This window comes from Hemibagrus wyckioides, linkage group LG24 (assembly GCF_019097595.1).
Source record: "Hemibagrus wyckioides isolate EC202008001 linkage group LG24, SWU_Hwy_1.0, whole genome shotgun sequence".
NCBI classification, from domain to species: Eukaryota; Metazoa; Chordata; class Actinopteri; order Siluriformes; family Bagridae; genus Hemibagrus; species Hemibagrus wyckioides.
The window spans coordinates 10,500,154-10,521,803 of record NC_080733.1 but is presented as its reverse complement, the minus strand read 5'-3'; the positions used below and the strand labels follow the sequence as shown (position 1 = coordinate 10,521,803).

General features: G+C 37.3%; 1 protein-coding gene across 1 annotated transcript in view; it reads left to right on the top strand.

Moving 5' to 3' along the window:
* The window catches only part of gabbr2 (gamma-aminobutyric acid (GABA) B receptor, 2), a 177,112-nt gene that overhangs the window by 27,326 nt on the left and 128,136 nt on the right, over positions 1 to 21,650 (top strand). The window contains exon 2 of the mRNA XM_058377129.1: positions 17,030 to 17,167. Within this exon, the coding sequence (XP_058233112.1) occupies positions 17,030 to 17,167 (138 nt within the window). The remainder of the gene's footprint in view (positions 1 to 17,029; positions 17,168 to 21,650) is intronic.

Sequence of the window (21,650 nt, the reverse complement as noted above, 5' to 3'; positions counted from 1 at the left end):
TGTGTGTGGACTACACAATAGCCAGTGTGATCTGTCTGAGGGAGTATGCTTTGACGATATTGAAATCCTTTACTCAACTTAAAAACCCAAACCAAAATTCACCCACTGAATCCATCTTTACCCAAAACTCTCTGCCAAACACCTATAAAGCTACCGGAAGCCTTTGAGACCAAAGGGCACTGTAAGGAATGATTCAGTCTGATTTTAGCCGTGTCTCATCTCAACACAGAGACAGTTAGATTCACCCTACTGATTTAAAAGCAGGCAGGCTATCACTGTCTGCACAGTAAGTTTCAGCTACTATCATCACTGTCCTAAATGTTCGCTTGATCATGTAAATACATTGTGGGTCTGATATGTAACTACAGCACAATCCTGTGTAGCAGTGACTTAGAGAGCTCAGCCTCCCTCATCATGTACTCTGGAGAGAACGGGAAAGGCATTGGCCTCATTTTATAATGGCTTGTCTGTCAAGCTGTGGTGTGATCACACGTGCCTGCTCTTGCGGGTGGTGGCTTCACACACAGTGAGGGAGGATGGATTTTTCCCTCCACTGTAGAGATTCAGCTGTCATCCTACATTCCTGACTCCCTCTGTTGCTTCTGGCCAACTGTAGGTGGTGTGGTTTTGGGGGTGACTGTGCATTACAGTGGAATCTGAGTGAAGTCTACAATTCAGGCACTTACAAGTTCTGAATTTAATATCCGTAAATCCTGAGGTTATGTAAAGGTTTATTGAAATCGAATCAGGTTACGTAAAAAAAAAAGTAATACACTGCATATAAATCATTGCTACAGTCTCAATATTCTGCATGCAAATTTTCATACTCAAGGATGCTAATAACTTTATTTAAGGAACTTATATTGAGGCAGGATGAGAAGCACTGAATCTTATGGTTGTATAATCCTATGGTGTGAGATTTCACTGATCAAATCCTCCCTTACTAGGCTGGTTATAAATTTATAAGTATATTGTCTACAGAGTTTATAGGACAGTGTCCCCTGACATTGCACTATCTCTGTGATTTGTCTTTAAGAGAACCTATCTTGAGGTTTGGGTGAATGAAGCCCTTAGTCTCTGTGGCCTTGAGAAGTGGGTCCTCATTTCTACCAGTTCCTCATAAATCAATACTGGATATTTACTATTGCTTAGAAAAAGGATCAAAAGAAGCTGTCATTTTTAATTCCGTTGAAGGGGTTGCATCCTGTAGGGTTGCAATATTGAATAAAATAATTAACTTTGACCTGCTATGTTAAATCTAAACCCTTGCTTGCCATGACCAAACATCTATAACAGCAAGCATCTGTGCTCAATGTTACATTCCTGGAGATAGCAATATTTATTTAAGGTGACCTTGAGGGTGCTGTAGACAAAGTGACTTGAAGAGGAAGCAGCTTGTGCTTGATTTTACTCATAAAAGATCAAACTGAAAGGTAACAGAACAGCTGATTGTCAGAGATGCTGTCAAAAATACCGCCTTACAGCACCATACAGGCACATATTCACTCATTCATGCTGTATATTCATCTTCAGCAGCTTATACGTGGTCGTGTGGATCAATACAATACAATACAATACAATACAATACAATACAATACAATACAATACAATACAATACAACACAACAAAAGGCAGAAAAAGACCTATGATATATAAGGCATCAGATGGATTCCCTAAAGATTTTCTCCAAAACAGTTATGCCCAAAATCTCTCTCATGTTTCAGTGTTTATTATCTCACATGGACTTTTACCTAATGCCTCTGGTTGTGCTTATAAAGACTCAGGTGGTCATATTGAACATCCTTTAGTACTGTTTTGACTTTAGACTAAACGTTATTGTGGAAAAGAAGTGATTTATAATCTTGTTATCTGGCATCGTTCAGAAGAAGATGGATTCCTTTTTGTCTGTGGTTCCTCTCAATGTATTTCAACCATGAGTTTTTCCGTGCCACTTTCACCTCACCGTGTCATGCTCATTAGAGATGTGTATTGTTAAAGATGCTGTAAAAATAAAATGTTATACCAGTTGTACTTGCCCTATCGAAATAATCCACTCCCAGGACTGGCAAGTCAAAGACATGTACATGACAAAATTGCAAGCCAAAGACATGTACATACAAATTCAGTTCACATCAGTTGAAGGACTTCGGAAAGGTCAAACAAAATCCTCTCCTTCATATGGGAGAGCTGTGGCTGTCTGAGTGATTAAGCTTTTTCTTTTTTCTTTTTAAGCTTTGCCAATATTATTGGTTATTGTAATGCACTGGGGCTCAGGTAGGTTAACTCAAGTGAAACAGAGTTCGATTTCATTTTGCTTTCCTCCTCATTAAGTGCAACTGTTGTTCTGTGCAATAATAGAAAATCTGACCCAAGATCAAAAATCCGAAAATCTTAAAATTAGGGAAATCTAATGCTAAGTCATCTTAAATGAAGACTGACTAATTGTTTACATTTTGAAATGGTTCTACAATATGGCAGTTCCATTCACAAAACAACTTCTAATATCCAGTGATTGTCTTTTTACTAATGCTCTACATTTTTTATCACAGTTGTATCTCTGATTCACAGCTGGTCTGAGTCTGTCCCCAGCTGGAGATATTCGGTGCAGTCAGACACAGATTCCAATTTCCTTCCTCCTGATTGAAATTTAAGCCAGTCAGAGCAAGTGTCAGAACGAATGTATATCAAATATTTGATTTTTTTTTCCCAACATGACTTTGTACATGACAGCATGATAATATACACTAGTCGCTGATTCAAATCGATTAGGTCCTGTCAGCGGCCAATGAAAATTGAGAGCACCAAGTAAATGGAAGGAGTAAAAGAAGAAGGGTGGTGTGCGCTCCGTGGTTGCTGTTCCACGTCATTCACACTATTCAGTCACAATAATATTAATCCACCAGAACTAGCTGGTTAGGCTGTTATGTCCAGCTTGATAATAAAAGGGTGTCATGCAATGCCAAGAGCTGTATCCGATTAGAGCTTCAAATATCAGTGTTTGGATTTAAACCCAAAGTATAGTATAGTACCAAAAGTAGAGTAGAATTAAATATGCTCATGGAAACAATAGAAAAAAAATACAGAATGCTAGCAGTGCCAGCATGGACTGTGAATTTTTACAGTTTCTTGACCTCGACTATATTCAATTCATTTGTATAGCACTTTTAACAATGGACATTGTCTCAAAGCAGCTTTAAAGAAGTATAGAAACATAGAAAAAAATATTAAAATTTAAAGTTAAGTTACTATTTATCACTAAAATGTATCCCAAATGAGCAAGCCTGAGGTGATGGTGGCAAGGATAAACTCCCTGAGGATGAAACCTTGAGAAGAACCGGGCTCAGAAGGAAACCCATCCATATTGTGGTGACTAAATCTCATCTAGAGATGTGCATGATGTATGTTCTTGAATTGAGAGTGATGGGATTGTCCCCCCCCCTCCCAATAGCCTTATGCATAGGCTAAAATCCACCATCACCATGAGCAGGCGGTTGCTAAGGATGCTCTAAATGCATCATGCAGCTCTGCATGTTCATGATAACATGTAGCCTCCCATGGGATCCCAATCCCAATGCCCTAAAAAGCCTGAATAGTGTGCCACCTGTTCATGTCTGCATTCCTATCTGTTGAGAACACATTATCAGTTCATCATGAATAATGTATTTATATTTGGTTGCATCCCTATTCTGGAAACTATTAGAGAGTGCAACCTGATATTATGCAGGATTTTAATACTGAGTAATCCATTTAACGGATGTGATTCCATTTTAATTTGCGTTAAACTGAATAACAATTTATAGCAATTGTATATCCTAAGCCTTTTTAGTGTTTTTGAGCAGACCCTAGGCTGATCTTTGTTTAGAGCATGTCAAAAGCTGCACACATGCTTGCTCCACAGTGAGGCACTCCGGGGAGGTTTATGTATGCAAGGAACTGCTACATTTTTGATGCAGTATAGGAGGAGTTTGACTCAGAGTCTCTCTGACCTACTTCAGCTGCAACAGATTCTCATGTTCTCACTGTGCTTTTTGAAACAGCCATTTTGGTACAAAAGGGATTTCTATTATATGCCGATGTATGTGTGTGTGTGTGTGTGCATGATAGACAATGAAAATGTGTGTGGAGGGAGAAAAAAAAAGTGGGGGTGGACAATGATTTGTCAGATCGGGCTAGGGCACAAAGATGACCACACTTGTGTTAAAAAAAAGATGAAGAGGGAGGAAAAAGGAGGTGGAGGAAATAGTGGGGAGTTGTTCTGATCTTTATCATGCAGAATAACAAAAAAACTGGGACCATGTTAGCCTTTACAGGGATTTTCAGCAATACAGAAAAAGCCTAAATTAGAGAAGTCACCATATCGGCTGTTAAGTCACTTAACATTATAACGAGAGACCTCTCTCTCTATCTTTCTCTCTCTCTCTCTCTCTTACTCTTTATAGAAATGCCCTGACTGACATCAGCTCCCCAAATCACACCATTTTGTCCGTTTCCTCTTCCTTCTTAGTTTCCTTGGTGATGTACAATGTATTTACGTACGTGTATGTGCAGTGGTCTAATATACCAAACTGACCAAAAACTATTTTTCTGTGGTATAGATCATGCTGCAGATTTCAAATGATTTATAAATAATCCTGAGTTTGGTAACAGTAGCATCCAACTAACGACAAATGATGCTTTTCTCTCCTTTCGTTAAATTGTATGTATTTTCTATGAATGTCAACATGTTAATTGGATGTATTTCATATGGTTTGCTAAGACTGACATCATTTAAAAGTCATTATAGCACAGCGTTCTTGAATTCTTATTCACGAGTCGTCAGAAGCTGCTGTAGCAGAAGTTGATTAATTTTCTATAACAGCATGGCTCTGACAATATCAAGGCCAAGCTCAGGTTTAAATTCATTTGCTCCTTTTAATACATTGTTTCTATAGTAACAGTTCTCAGGAAAGGGTGGACATCCTGTATGAATGGATTAAAAATTGTGTGCAAGTGAGGAGATGTTCTTTGTAAAAGAGGTGTAACTTTAAGTTTTCCAACACTGGACATTTTCAAAATGGACGACTTCAGGCTTTTTTCTCTTAAGAAAATAAAAAGGGAAAGGTTATTTATAGCTGCTATAATTTAACTAATATAAGTGCTACAAAAACCAACATCCTGCAACACTAAATGATTTTTTTTTTTATATATTGTGGCTTTAATTGTTAAAACTTTGCTGTGATATAAGAAGAATAAAACATTTTTCGATACAAAAATCATCACATCACATTGTCACTTATTATTTTCCTTTAATTCAATACAATTCAATTCTATTAAATTCAATTTTATTTGTATAACGCTTTTACCAATGGACATTGTCTCAAAGTAGTTTAACAGAACAAAAGAAATATAGTACAAAAAGCTTGAGATTAATATTATACAAAAAAGGTAAGACTTTTATTTAAGTTTATTTGCATTCATCCCTAAAAAAACACATGGTGTTTTATTCCTTTCTTAAAAACACAACCACAGAATATCAATTCTTGGCTAACCTGCTAAAATAATGTTTGCTAATTGCTATAATCAGGAATTACAAGCTCCTTGTTGTTGTTATGACAACAATCATTTATCAAGCTGGATATGAATGGATTTATGTGTAAATCGCTCACATGAGTGTTTACACAAGAAAGTTGGTATACATGAAAATCCTTTAAATTCTGGAAAATGTTTGTATTCTAATCCTACTGCTGAATGTGTGTACATTTATGCATAAGACCAACTAACTAATGCAAACCATGATTTGATCATCTTCAAATCATATAATTGGCATGGATTACTGCACTATTATGTGGAATGTAGGGTTGAGATTAAATCGCTTATTTTTTTATTACATTTACTGGCTGCTTTATAACGTCTAGCAGGCGCTCTTATAAAAAAATGCAAATGAGCTGTGTCAGGAATTATTTTTGCACGTTACGTGATCAACATACACACGCGTACAAGGAAAAGCAGCCTAAAACTTTTGTAAATCCGCCAGGAAAGTTTTACTGCAGTTTGGCTTGTGCAAACATTTATACACAGCTTTACTAAAATATTGATAAATGAGGCCCAGTGATACTAAATGCTGCTCTGGGGTTTTTAACCAAATAAACATCTAAACATTAAATATGACTACATTCTTCTGGGGCTGACAAAAATCTCTCCTGTAATCACAGTGCAGTAAGTTAATGAAATACAAAAACAGCCATGTGGCATTTCATTTGCAGGTGTCTATCACACACAATCCAGCCACCTGGCCAGTGGTTTGTTCCGTGCTGTGTGCATTGATGAGTGATTGCTCAAGCTCATTGTTGGCTCCTCCACTTGCTGTAAAAATGTGCAGACTGATGAATCTCTGTTCTGGTGGCTTTGTGCCACACAATCAGAGCTGGCCAGCGGCACTCAAAGCTCTCCATCTGAACAGGCTCTCCAGCCGTGCACACCACAATGCCTCTGCATAATTTTGCACTCCACCGCATCAGTGAGCAAGGTTTCGTCACTGTAGGTTTGCATCTGTTAACCACCACTATGTGCACTGCTGACATAAAGTGTGGAGAGAAATTCTTGTACTGTCTGAAGTCTGGATCAGAGGCCAATCGACAAACAAGACTTGTAGAAAGAAAGGCCACTTGTGATAGGTCAGTCATAAAAAACATTATTCATGGCTGAACTTCTTGCCCTTTGCTACTAGATCCAAGTCTCATCTTGCCATTACATTCCTTCAAATGACTGTTTTATGGCATGGAGGCATTTTGCTGACATGTTTTGAGTCCACTTACCCTCTTAGAGACAAGGATCACTGCAAATCAATGCAAAGTTCTTCTGACTGATAACCTTTAGCCTGGGATGAAATATTTCTGATGGGATTGGTGTCTTCCAGGAAGACAGTGCTCTTACTGATAGGAAATGAAAGCACACTGAATGGTTTGATGAGTATGAAAATGATGTAAATCATACGCTGTGGCCTTCACGGTCAATCCAATTGAACATCTAGGGGAGATTGTGCACAACATGCTAGACAGCTCTTTCTATCATTATCATCAAAACAGCAACTGAAGGAAAATCTCTAAGAAGAATGGTATTTATTCTTTCAGTGTGGAAAACACATTGAAGCTGTTTATAGTATAGTATAGTTATAGAAGCCCAGTAAGTCAGTCATTCAGCCAGTCCCATTATGTCATTACAATGCATATTGTAAAACGTACCACTGTATGATATACTGAGTGAAAATTTCAGTGTTTACCCATGTTAAAGCCTTACCGTCCATTATTTAGAGATATGTGGATGGAGAAGGTCTTGTCAGTTGGCTGAGTGGCCATGGCTGCAGTCTGTAATGTAGCCATGACACTCAGCTGTCCGCCCATTGCACCGCCCTGTGTCGCATGCAAGCAGCTTGATGAATGCACCTATTACTCCAGACATTATGTGTTTGCAGGCCTGAGGTTTTCATTGGCTAAAACATCTAACCAGTCTGGTAAACTGTCCATCATACAAATACACAGCTTACACTCGACACACAGTAGCATCAAGCATCTCCCAGAATTGTAACATTCACTTTAAGATTGCATCAAGTTCCTGCTTGAGAAACATGCTTCTATCATAGAGTTATCTGATATTCATAATGAAAATCTGCTGTACATATTTCTGCGTTGAAAAATATCAAAATGCTTAATGGACTCCATTATATCAGTGGGTGTAATGAGAAATAAATGGGGAAAATACAGACACTGAGGAGACTGAGATTGTGATATGGGGTTTCATGACAGAAATGTAGTGGTAGTGTGAGTAATTACTTCTAAACACAGCTAGAGATCAGCCGTGCCGACAGAACATAACCTTCCACATAGAATCTAGTAGGAATGAGTACATAGCAGTTACTTGATCAGGATTCAACTGATGCATCATCCTACCAGTCCCCAGGAGTTTGTGCAGGTGTTTGCACTGCCTTGGCACTCCAGCACAGAAAATCCCTTTCCAAAGGAGGGTCTGGAAGCTGGAGTTGGCCAGCTCTGATTTTCATGCTCTGTTCTCTGCTTGATATTCTGAATGCTAGGATTGGTGGTAATGAGATCAGAATGGATGAATGAATGTATTAACCGGCTAATCACAAAATTATTCAATCATTTTTTCTCATGTAAGAGGATGGATTGAAGATTATTAAATGCTGAGCGGCTTTATGGTACTACATACAATATGATCATAGCCGCAAAATAGATGGGAATATATTTCCTTGAGGCTGAACTTCATCAGGTCAAGGGTTGGGTTGATGGAATTAGAGGTCGTGCCACATTGGAAATCTCCAAAGGGCCAAACAAAGCCAAGGAAATGCTGCTTACCCATTTCTGCCTGTTATCCTGGGCTGAATTTACACCACACACTGCATCACCACAATTATCCAAAATGGCAGTAATTACCCCTGCATCCCTCCTTGACTCTCCAGAGGAGGCATCCTGGGGAGAATGGAGGACCTCGGGCCAACAAATAATTAACTTGTTAATGACCTCGCTTTCCTCAGCCCATTCCTCATATCCTCTCATCCCTCCATGTATCCACTAATTATGAAGCTACTACACACTGTATTGTTCTCCATCCCATTTTCATGTGACTATACTGAGCATAAACACTTTCGTATATGAAAAGCAAGGTTTGTACTTAAAGAAACTGAATGCTTGATGAAACTGTGACCATATTCATTATTTGATCATAAAACAAAACACACAACACCGAAGTGGCATTTGTTGAGCTGGGAACTGCAACACGCTCCAAGAAAGGGAATAGCCCTATATATTTTAGTTTATTATTTTAGTGTCTTTGTTTCTCTTTTAGTCTTGCCACTGTCGCTCTCCTGTCATTGGTTTGTTTCCTATTTATCATCTGTGCTGTTTTAGTCATTGAATAGGCCACGCATACCATGTTGTGCCAATGTATTGTCAGTCATATCATGCATTTTGTGTTATTAAATACAAGCCTTTTGTCACTCTGGCAGAGACAGATCTAAATCTAATACATGGCATGATAAAAACAAACGCTGAGCCAAAAACAGAACACATGAAAGTGGCCTTTATTGTGCAGAAAACACTGACCGAGAGGGGAGTTTGTGATGGTGTGTTTCAGCCAGGTCCCCTTTGGTGCATTCCCACATTGAACCTAGATTTGCCTTTTAATAGTATTCCTTTCTAATGTTCTCTACTGACATTTAATGTGATCATAATGTAATGTAAGGGATGATTATGTTTATGTTCATGGCCAGTCTCACTGCACAGCAGTAAAAGCTGTTAACCGTCTCTGACCTTTGCAATCATCTTATAAAGCCGTGTTGTTTAGAAGGGAACTGTTTGGCACTTTCACAGCCAATTTGGACTGATCATGGGATCTATGGTTCTCATCTTTTGTAAATCCTTGGCAATCTGATGATAATCTGGGTCTGGTGGTGCCACTGCACTGAATTAAGCCTGTCCAGCTGTGATCACATAATCATGGCCAACTATCTGGCAGAGCAAAAATAAAATAAAATAAACAAAACCCAACAACAACAACAACAAAATGCCAGGACGTCAAATGAATTTTGTAGCTCACTAGCCATTGTGGCTAGTTGTTTTCCAAATGAAGTAGCCAGTCAACATCTTCACTCTCCAAAATATTAAAACACTTTAACATATTAATATTAAAACTCATGTCCCATTAAAATTAATAAAATGCAAATGAGTTCATTCTTTATGTCAGAATGTAATGTTTGAGGTAGAGATATTATATTTGATTATTCCTGGGACACTGTGTGCGTATGAGTGTGTGCAATTTTCAGACTAAATGCTATGTTCATAAAACAGAGGAGAATCTGCAATAACAAATGATGTGTTTTTTTTTACCCAGTGGGCAAACGTAAACTTGAGTAAAAATCTATTGGACTTGGAAAAACCCATATGAATCATAGATGAGTTTCTCAAGATTATCAACTCAAAATCTATGCTATTGGACATTTTTCACTGGATATACATTGTTTTTTCTTTCCATATTTTAAAAGCAGTGCCCTAAATGAAAAGTAATTAGTCAATTAACCAAGTTATCCACCAATGGCAAATTATATCCATATTTCATGAGTGTTCATTTTAAGCCTTGCACACAGAGCTTCGTATATATTTATTTTTTGTTTCAGAAATTAAATTGTGGATTTTGAGAGTTTCAGCAACAGATGTCTGGAGACATGTATTGAGCACTTGGAATTCAATACCTCATTATAGTCAGACGTCAGTCTGTCTATGTAAAGTCTTAGTTTTCATTGGATAGCACAAGGTTTAGTCTGAATCTCCTCACTGATGCTTAGTCAATGCAGCTTCTCCAGTCAAGCCTCTGGAGCCTGCTGTACAAATGTTACCAAAGGGCATCAAGGCTACTCAGTTCAGTTTCATACACTGCACACATGTGAATATCTCCATGCCAAAATCCCAATAGCAAGCACAGTGATGGATTTCACTCACAAACATCCGGAAGCCCAGGCCAAGTGTCTTGGGGTTGTAAAAATCAAGGTTGATTTGTTCGCATGAGTGGACTCATGGAGTCTGTAAGCGCAGCAATGGAAATAAAATTTACGGAGCTCATATTTTCTTTATTCTAGATCTTTTGTATTGTAATATGCTGTCACTGTGATGGCACAGTACATTATGTCTAATTCAAATGTTTCACTTTCAGATACTTTTCACTCAGGATTATCACTTGTAAAGGAAATTCCTCATGCCTTAGGCCTCACAAAGAAGCTTATTTACAAGACAACTATGTTGACTTCAGGGTGTGATGGCCCTTTTTATCTCATCAACATATCTGCTTTTCCTATATAGCATTATATTCCGAGCACAATGGTTCAGTGTGTGAGCATAAATCCTTCTGCACTTACACAGATTTATTTTACTGTTACTCAAAAATGGATTGCCTATGTGTAAGAAGTTGCACCAATTTGAATATAAATTATATATAAAATACCTAAAAATAATGTTTGTACCAAAGAACATTTGTTATGTTGTTGAATGTAGGGGTTATTGGTGTGGAACGAACAAATCCAAGGTCTAGGCCTATAGGAAGAAGCTCCTTCTCAGTCTCTCGGTGTTGGTCTTCAGGGAGTGAAAATGCTCCCTGACCACAACAGAGAGGAGAGTCCACTGTTCGGGTGGCTGAGGTCTTTCAGTATCGTTCTAGTCTTGGTCAGGGGTTTAGTATAGACGGTGCATTCAGCTGATTGCACCACCCTCTGGTAAGACTGTTTATCCTGCTTATTGCAGTTCCCAAACCAGGCTGTAATACTTCCTGTCAGGATGCTCTCAATTGTGCTAGTGCAAAAGTTCCGTAGCAACTTAAAGGGCAAGAAGTCCCTTAAGCATCTAAGGTGGTAAAGACGCAAATAGGCCTTCTTCACTAGGGTGATAATGGACCATGATCCATTTTGATCATGGATGTAGTATTTCCTGTTTATATTGGATGATGTCACTGATTGTCTAATGATACCAAAACATATCACTTTAGATCTATAATCACCTTCTGCCAGGGGATGTTCAAACTTATTCACAACAGGCTGGTGTAGCTACAGGTTTCATTCCAACCAGTCAGAAGTCACAACTAATGCAACTGGAAACTAGGGTCTACTGGAATCAGAGGTGGCTTCTGCTTGGTTGGAATGGAAAACACACTTGCCCTCTGCAATTAAGATTGGTGACTCTGATTTTCTGAAGATTGGTGACTCTGAGTTTGTAGATGAAGCAAATTTATAAATGAATAGTACACAGGAAATTTGACAGCATGCCTGAAACAATTCTACCACCAAGCAGGTTAGAATTGAATGAAAATAACACCATGCTATTACGCTTACCCACATAGACTGCTAGACTCTTCTTTTCAATTTTCATTAACATTCTCCCAGTGGAATTAAGCAGCTCCTAACCTCTATTCAATGCAATTTCTATTAGTAAACACTTGAAGTACCATGTCAAGTATTCCTGCACTAATACAATACCTCAGGATGGAAAGATGTAGATGTATCCTTTAATATTTAACATTTAATGTTCATCAGTATGAAATTCTATACCATTCACTATACCCACTATACCCAGTTAACCAGTATACTCTGCAAACTTATTCTTAATCAGAAATTCTGATTTTTGCTGCCGGACAGCTTTTGGCATGTCACATGTGCTGACCTTTTTGTTTAGTCTAATTTTGTACATGTCATTACCAAACTCCCTGTGTGAAAAACAGATTGCGTGTGACAGGCTGCTCCCCATTTGTGGCCTCTCTCTCTCTCTCTCTCTTTCTCTCTATCTCTCTCTCATTCTCTGAGCCTCAGGTTGCTTATTTGAGTGCAGTAATTTGCCATTGACTGGAGACAGGTGCAGCTGTGGCCATCGGCACCTTTAACAAAGCATTTCATCTTGCTTAGCTAGTCTTGATTATACTCATTGTAACCACAATGCCATTTTAAGACGGACCATTTTATGATGCTAAGGATGTCCACAGAAAATAGCCCCATTAATAATCCTTAGCCTTCTTTCTTCTATAAGTCACTGAGTACTACTTTTGTGAAACTGAACAATTAATTGTTCAGTGTTCTCTCACATGCATATTTCCCTCCAGACCTGAACAGCTAAATAAGCAATTAAATTTTGTTGCCATGTGATTTGCCATGTTATGGAATACTGGAGTTTTGGACAGTGTTATTGCTCCTGTAAAGCTGTTGAAGTGTGATCAATATGCATAAATCCTGTCCTAGATCTATCTAACAGTGATGCTATAAATATAGCCACACTAGAGAAAAAAAAGGGTTAAAGATCTTCCTCTCACAAATCTGTGTAGATTAGGTTGAGTTTTCTCTATGAGCGAGCTTCAAGTTGAACCTATGTAGGAAACTATGAACCTTAATTACCCATAAAACCATATAAATACAGTCATTTATTTTATACTATTTAAAAATAATAATAAAGACAACAATACTATGAAATAACATATGGAGTCATACTAATATTTTATATTAAATTTAATATTTTAAATTGTTAACATGATAATTAATTAAGCTTTGCCACTCTTGGGAATTTCATGAGGAGCTTCACCCAGGAGGATATACTGGTGTGGATGAACTACTCCAAAGTTCTACAAGAGAACTAATTGTTATGGGTAAATATTGAATTTTAAACAGAAGTAAGGCTTTAAGTACATTCTGTTTCAGAAAAAAATACATAACATGTCTTAAACTTCACTATTTATTTTTCCTACTATATATTTCCCATATTGTTCTCAAAAATATTATTACAAGAGTAAATAATGACAAGACAAGAATAAATAATTTGAAAAAAAAAAAAATGGTGTCATCTTTTTGTAAAAAATATTACTGGACAGAATTTATTAGTCTCTGATAAATAAAGTCAACAAATCCATACACTGTTATATTATCAGTTTTTTCCCCCCACAAAGTAACTTTTAAACACCTTTTATTTAATAGTGCTATGAGCTCCAACTACAGCTAAATATAATTGTTGATGTTGGCCTTGGCTCCTTCTGCATTTAGTGCTCAAATTGCAAAGCTGATTTCCATGGCAACGAAGGCAAAGCCTGCTAGTCTGATTATTGCTATGTTACCTTACAAGGAAATGACCACATGCGTTTGACAGCATTCAACAAAGCCTATTCATTTCAGAGCAAATGCTAGCACTATATTGGTACCGCTATCCTTTAAGGCTTTTGAACACCCTGCCTTTTGTTCATTGATTGGAGTCTAGTGGAGATTAATGCCAGGAAGTATACGTAATACAGGGCATGTCATTGAATTTTACATGAATACTAAGCAGTTCCATGAAAATCAATGAATGGTTTTCTGTGCCATTACAATAGGCAACATTCATGCTATGCATATTCGAAAGCAAGCATTTTACATAACATGGCCTAAAGTATCTGGACACTGATCGTGTGACCCGTATGTCGGTCATTCCACAAATATTTGACTGACTTGAAAGTCTTCCTTTGCTGCCTATTGCTACCCTGTGCACAGTTCATAAAGTGAGGTTCATAAAGACATGGTTTGACAAAGAAGAGAGCCCTGAACCTAACCTTGTTGAACACCTTGAACACGTTGGATGCTATTGGAAAGTCTTCCCAGAAGAGTGGAGGCTGTTATACCTCCAAGTCACTCAAAACTAATGCCATGCTTTTAGAATAGAGTGTCATTGTTTAGGCATTCGCATGCATTAGGCCGTATAGTGTATTTCTTTTCATTATTTAAATTATGGCCGTGTCATGAGGTTCATTTAATGATGTTCACACATTCATCAATCCATTCAGTCTGCCACTGTTTAGTTTTTAACCAAAATCTAAAACATCTTTACTGTGCTAAGGTGAGAAGCCTTTGTTTTTAATTTCATTTAATTTTCATTTTCTATTTTTGTCACTGAGTTTTTACAGGATGATTGCAGGAAGAATGTATAAATGAATTACAGAAAAAAAAAATCCAGCCATATTTATGAAAATGTGCACCATCATTTCAGTCATGTAGTCTTTCATCACATCATTTCCTTTTATATCCACTTATGTATATGATATTTCTATTTTTGACCACAAAATCACTCTGACTAGTGTGGGTGAGGATGAACATGTAGTCACCTCTCAGTGTTAACAGGTGGTAATAGGCTATCAGCATGGCTTAACACACATGTAGTGGTTTTGGAAAGGATAATGGCAACTCAATGGTAATTCAGGCTTGAGTATAGCGAAGAAGTGCCTAGGCGTTTTAATATGTAATAGGAAAGCTATGGCAGTGGCAGTTTTAGACCATTTGAATAGATAAGCTGGGGTCAGCTGTCCTTCATACAAACATAATACGTTAATACTGACCTTTTTTAGATAACACCGTTAACTATGGTCACAGTAAATCCATGACCTTAGCAATGTAAGCTTCTATCTGCATGAAGAGCTGTTTACATGTATTGATATTCCAGCTAGCAAAATTGTAGGTAAACTCTAAGCTATTTTTTGCAGTTCAGCAAGTTAAAGCTACTACAGATGTATTTTAAATCAAAATCTGAGACAATTAGAAAATGGATTTGTGACCAAATACAGAACTGTAGAACTGCAAATATTGTTTTGGTTATAGGTTGCATTCTGACTCTGTAAGCAATCCATTGGTCTCGATAAATAATAAATGGTATAAACTGAGAAGAAATATACAATATAAACCTATTAAGACCCCAATATGGGTGGCACTGTGGTATAGCAGGTAACATGAGGCTTATAGATACAAGATTCCTGGTACATGTGAGCTGAGGTTACTGACAGCATGGAGTTTTGTATGTTCTCCTAGTGTTTGTGTGGGTTTCCTTCGACGTTTGTAGGTGGTTGAGTAACTCTAAATTGCCCTTAAGCGTGAATGAGTCTGTGTAATGTGTAATAGCTGGCTAGGATAAACCACTTATTTTTCCTAAGTGACTGTCACTTTGTGAACGCAATTAGGAAAACACCTATTTAATATTTTCCTATTTAATAAGAACTGTTATATTTTTTGACATGGTAGACTTAGTCAATATAAATGTAAACTAATTAATGAATATAAACATGAATATGATTATGAACATGAATATACACACTCAAAATTGCAGGTTTCAGTTTCAATCTGCAGATTAGCATAAAATAGATTAGCCTATTTAGTTTTGTTATGCTTATTTTCATGCTAACTCAATTAACAACGGTCCCCACGTTACACGTTCATTGAAATACTAACTCTTCAATCGTAAACTGATCGGTAAATTATCTCATTTAGCTTTCAGACATATTGGACTTGTCAGTTTATTAAAAACACAAGATGATTTTTAAAGCTAAATCTAGGTACTATATATATATATATATATATATATATATATATATATATATATATATATATTTACATTTACATTTCTAGCATTTGGCAGACGCTCTTACCCAGAGTGACGTACAAGAGTGCTTTGAAGTCTCTATCGATGAATACTGGTTTTGCTGGTTAGCATGTTACCTTAAAGCTGGTCTATGGGCTTGTCTGCTACTAAAGCTGGTTTGTGGGATTGTGTGTTATTTTATAGCCGGTAAGTGGGCTAGCCTAGGGCTTCTAATGATCTGTCTGAAGCTGATCTACGGATTTTGACCTATACACAACAGTCTTGGAATGGCCCAATTACCTAATTATATGCTTCTCTTATGAACCAGCCATTGAACACTATCTTCTGAAACAAACAGACTTGACTCGGTGTGAGATAGGTCAGGATAACATGGATGCATAGGACAGGACCTGAAAGCTAGTAAGTATCTCTTCCCTGGGGAATTGTGAGTGTATCAGATATACCCCAGTGTAAACTTTTTTCACCTCACACAATGCCCTTAGTGGTCAAATGTCAATGAAGTAAAGCAAGGTTGAAAGTCAGAATTTACAGCTTAGTGTCAAGTGTCTTTGTTTGTATCCAGGAGTCAATGATCAACCTTTTGTAGGTGTTTTGTAAGGGTTTACCAGAATCTGCATGTCTTTACAAACAGATTAAATCAGACCAAAATTGGCAGGAGAGTCATATTGCAATCAATAGACCTTACTCCATCTTTTCCTTTCTCAAGCATTTCTTCGGAGCCATGGTGTGTTGCTATGGTGACGTGAAAAAGGGCTGCACACTGCAGCAGTGAGTTGGTTCTCTTGGACAGAACATTGTGTTTGACACATTTAAAGACAGAATACCCAGAGATCTTTTGATTTACATATTATGCTCATACAATTTATTGCAAATGCCATATGCGAATATAGGTATTATATGTCGGTGCACATGTTAATTGTCTTTGTATAAAGGATCTTAGTCAGTATAGCTCTGCTGAGTGATGAGCAAAACAACAACCGGCAACGTGTAGTAGCGCACGTCTCAAACAACCGTTCGGATCAAACCGGAAGAAATCATCACCCATCATTTTGACTGGTGACATATTTTTGTCATTTTCATCCTGACTCATCCTATCTTTCTTTCCCCCTCCTTTTCAGTGTGACAATGCAAAGGGATTAAGGGCCTTCTTCGACGCAATCTGCTATGGTCCCAAACATTTAATGATCTTTGGAGGAGTGTGTCCATCAGTGACGTCTATTATTGCTGAATCGTTAGAGGGATGGAACCTGGTGCAGGTAAGAACAATAGATATTTTACTCATTTTGCAAGTAATAAGACAAATTGGGCTTTCCACTGCATAACAGCTAATCAATGAGGTTAGAACTTCCTTGCAGGTTGGCTCATATACTTTAAGCTTCAATTCTACCAGCATCAGTCTCAAAGTCTACCTATGTGTAATGAAGGAGTCACAGTCCATATGCATGAGGTTAAAATGTTAAAAAGCCAAGGGTCAAGGCAGACCCTACAGAAACAATACTGTGTTATTGAGATAAAGTGTTTATGTTTGTGTTTGTGTGTTTATGTGAATGACTTACTGAGCTCATGTTCAGGATAAAGCGACCCCTGTTGACATGGAGGGGTACTGCTGGGAGTTGTTGTGACACGATGGCATATATAATACAGTCTCAATCGTTTTTTGTGTGGGTGAAAGTCAAGTGGTGGCTGAATTCCACCCCCAGATGCTACACATTTGCTTTTGTAATGGTGTACATGTGAAATGTCAAAAGCCAGCAGACATTTCCCAATCTATGCTATTAGTTCTCTATAAATAATTCCATGTAGGCTTTTTGTTGGCTTTATGCTCATTATTCCCGGGGAAAAAAACCCTTCAAGGCTTTGAGCAAACGTCTTTGATGTTAAAATGATGGTTTCTCCTTTAACCCCACCTGAAAGTTCTGACTCCAACTGGAGCTTGTTTCTCACACACACACACACACACACACACACACACAGAGATATAGATCTGAAGACATAGATCTCTAATCCCATTAAAACTTAGCAGCAAACGTGTGATAATGTAACCTACCTGTATTTTTTTAGTAAAGGAGCTAAGTTGATGGGTCAGGGGGTTCAGGTTTAATTGACATGTATTAAAGGCTTTTTATACATTTAAGAAACATTTCAGAAATCTTTTTTTTTAATGTTATGTATACAGTTGTTCGCACAGATAACCCATGGGTCAAATCAAATGTTGGTCTTATCCAGTTAGTTTTCTGGCACCTGACTAACACTAGGACAACTGATGATCTCTTCCTGTTGCTTTATGCCTATTAAAACTGCAATGAACACAGCATTTGAACAGCTGACCACCATAGAAAATACTTCACCATATTGCGTACTTCACAATCACATGCTACTGTATTTAAATAGCATGAGCCTAGGCACCATTTTCATGCTACTGTGAATCTGTATAAATGACCTTCCTAGCGATTGTGTGACAAAATAGAAACTTAAGTAGCAGATAAGCAAAAGGGAGATGATAGGTCTATATAATCATGACAGCTGTTTCCTTGCTTTGCTTACTTCTATTTCTTTTCTTTACAAGTCTTCAACTAATCAGAGAACTTTAAATTAGAGAAAATAAAATGGTCTCTGATGCTGATTCTACACAATTCAGTTCACCCTGTGGGTGTAAACAAGGCTGAACTTGCCCTAATCAAACTTGTAGGTGATGGTGGTCAAGCCATTTGACAGTCAGCTTGATGATTCCAGCAGTAATGATTTTGTCCCCTGTGTTTTTTTTACAATACACATTGTACATGTAAGTTACACACCTTTGAGAGTAAAATCATTTTGGATAAATCCCACTCCCAGATTCTACAAAACTGATAATCTTTCATCACACGTTCTTTATGTTTCCAGTTAATTCAAAGCTTCTTCTTGCCAAGTCCTAGAGGATCCTATTATAAATAACTGTATTCATAGTCATTAATATTGGCAGGTCAGTATTCAGTGAAATAGGTGTTGTGGCATTAAAAAGTGGTATGTAACAGAATATGCAATAGATTTGCTTTGTGCGATATGTTTGATGCTATCAAGCCAGTGTGATTAATGCTGGCAAAGTCACGGCATTGTATTAATTACTGAGATAAAACAAATTAGTCCCGTGTTGTTGTCACTGATGTAAAGCAACCATCTATTTAACTGCCATCTGTCATTACCCACTGTTAAATCATGTCAGGAATCTATCTATCTATCTATCTATCTATCTATCTATCTATCTATCTATCTATCTATCTATCTATCTATCTATCTATCTATCTATCTATCTATCTATCTATCTATCTATCTATCTATCCATCCATCCATCCATCCATCCATCCATCCATACATCCATACATAAAATTTTTCTCTTTAAATGGTGCTGAAAGCCTGATGGGAAAGATTTATGGATTTATGGACCTTTATCATCTCTGCTCTCTGTAAGTATTCTAAGCTGAGTGAGATCCAAGCAGTATAGCACCCTAAGCCTGACAGGATCTCACCTGCTCCCCAATGTACGTCACGTACCATCGTGACGTCTGACGTCAGCTGCAAGAGTGAGAAGATCTGCAATCTTCAGTATGATTCCTATGCAGCTGCATGTAGAGCAGCTGCTGCACTTACTGAGGAGCAAACGGATTGTTTTGCCCCTGTTTTTCCATTACCTGATGTCAGGAGCATTTCACATATTTGTGTCTCATTTTAGCACCAAAAACAACACTTAAATAAAATGATGTTGCAGTGTGATAAGGAGAGAGAGAGAGAGAGCAATCATCTTAGAATATTAGAGATGACATACCTAGAGATGACAGACTGTCAGCAAAGTGATACATGATGACATAGACTGACTACCAGTTTATTTAAGGAACAGTGAGCAATATATTTGTGTGTGTGTGTGTGTGTGTGTGTGTGTATTCTACTTAAGTTTGGCACAGATGCAGTTGTGTCATCTCTACCTCATTATTTTATGCAATAATTGGTCTAAAATAGGTCTAAAAATTGGGCCCTAAAATCGTTGGCAAAGAATGTTTGAAGGACAACTGATCCAAGTGTGATCTATTATGGCTCTCAATGGAGCAAAATGCGTTTTATAGCTATTCTAGATGGGCATTGGCTCACTGACTACTTGCAATAACATTGTTAACCATTAGAAGTCTTTAGTATGGCATTAAAACTGGCCACAACTCAACCATTAGCAATTTAGATTTTTTTTCCCCCCAGACTATTCCTGAACATCCTAAGAATCTATTTTTCTTTTTTAAGTGTGCTAGAAATTAATCAGCAGATAGCATAACATGGAAAACATCTTTTATGGGGAAAAAAACCATAGATTTATTAAATTTGTTTGTGTGAATTTGATCAGGTCCAACCTGATTTTTTAATTCTAAGCTGATTTAATCCACAGAGATTTGCTTTCCAATGAGCAAAATAATGTCAGTTTTGCATGTTTGGCTTAATTAACATATTTTTCAGTTTAATTACGTAAAAGTAATTTAAACATTAATACATAAGCGTGCCAAATACACAGTGGTGACTGAGTAAATATGCTAATCATGTGATATAACAAAGCTGAAAAGCAATCAGGATCGGTATTTGTGTTTGTAAAGCAATCGAAGTATTAAACATAAAGAACAAGTTTGGAAGGTTATAAGTGACGACTGAAAAACCTTTAAAGGGTTCTAGATTTGACCTTTTACATTTGTGTTACCTAAAAAAAAAGTTCTTAAAAATTCTTCTTTTACTTAAAAGTAAAAATTCAAAACAACCATTTACTGAACAATTATCACATAGATGCTATAGTGTCTTATAATAATTATACACTTTCTCAAAATTATGATTATTAATTAATTTAGATTTCAAATCTGGCATACCTCTGATACAGCTCTCAAAGTCCATAGGTTTTCTTCACACTTAAATGAAACACACATTCATGATATTTTTTATACTTATTGTGTTTATTGTGTATTATTGTCTTTAAGTGACTTTTTCAAAACCACCTTCATCATTTTATTGACCTGTAATTATTCATCACAGGGCACCATGTCCACACCTTATTATATCTTAGCCAGTCTATATATTGGCATGATTTAGGAGCTGGGAGGAAACCACATGGACACAAGGTGAACATGCCCAAAAACTCAGCACTGAAAGTAATGCGATCTCCGGATCAGTGAAGGGACTGTGGAGCCGTGTGGCAGAAACGCTACCCACTGAGCCACACGATTCGGCAGATTGAACACGCAAATTAGTACTCTTTATTTGGGATCATTCCAAATAAAGGATCTCCGATAAAGCTTCCTGTGGTCGTTCATTGCGGCACAGCTGTCTTTCTCAAGTTCTACTTTCTCAAACTGTAACATGGTTTCTTCTTCTCCAATGACCATGGTGTTGAAGTTCTTTAATCACCACCAGTCTTGATGCAATACTGAGCAATACCTGGCAGAGAGCAAAGACACAGCGTGAGCAAATTCAGTCTAATTCAGGATTGCCGGATTTAAAAACGAGTCTCTCATGAAAAATACGCTGTCTCTTATAGATCATTGGTTGCTGTCCAGCTTTTCTACAACATACAATCACTCTTATGCTTTCTCTGTTTCTTTTTCTTGGGTATTGAAAAAGCAAACCTATTTTTTGCTGCAATCTATCTAACCTACTAAATAACAAATATGCTGCACCTGTATGCTGCTCATCTGACATTCGATCTTTTCTTGCTCAGTGTACATTTTTCAGGAAGCA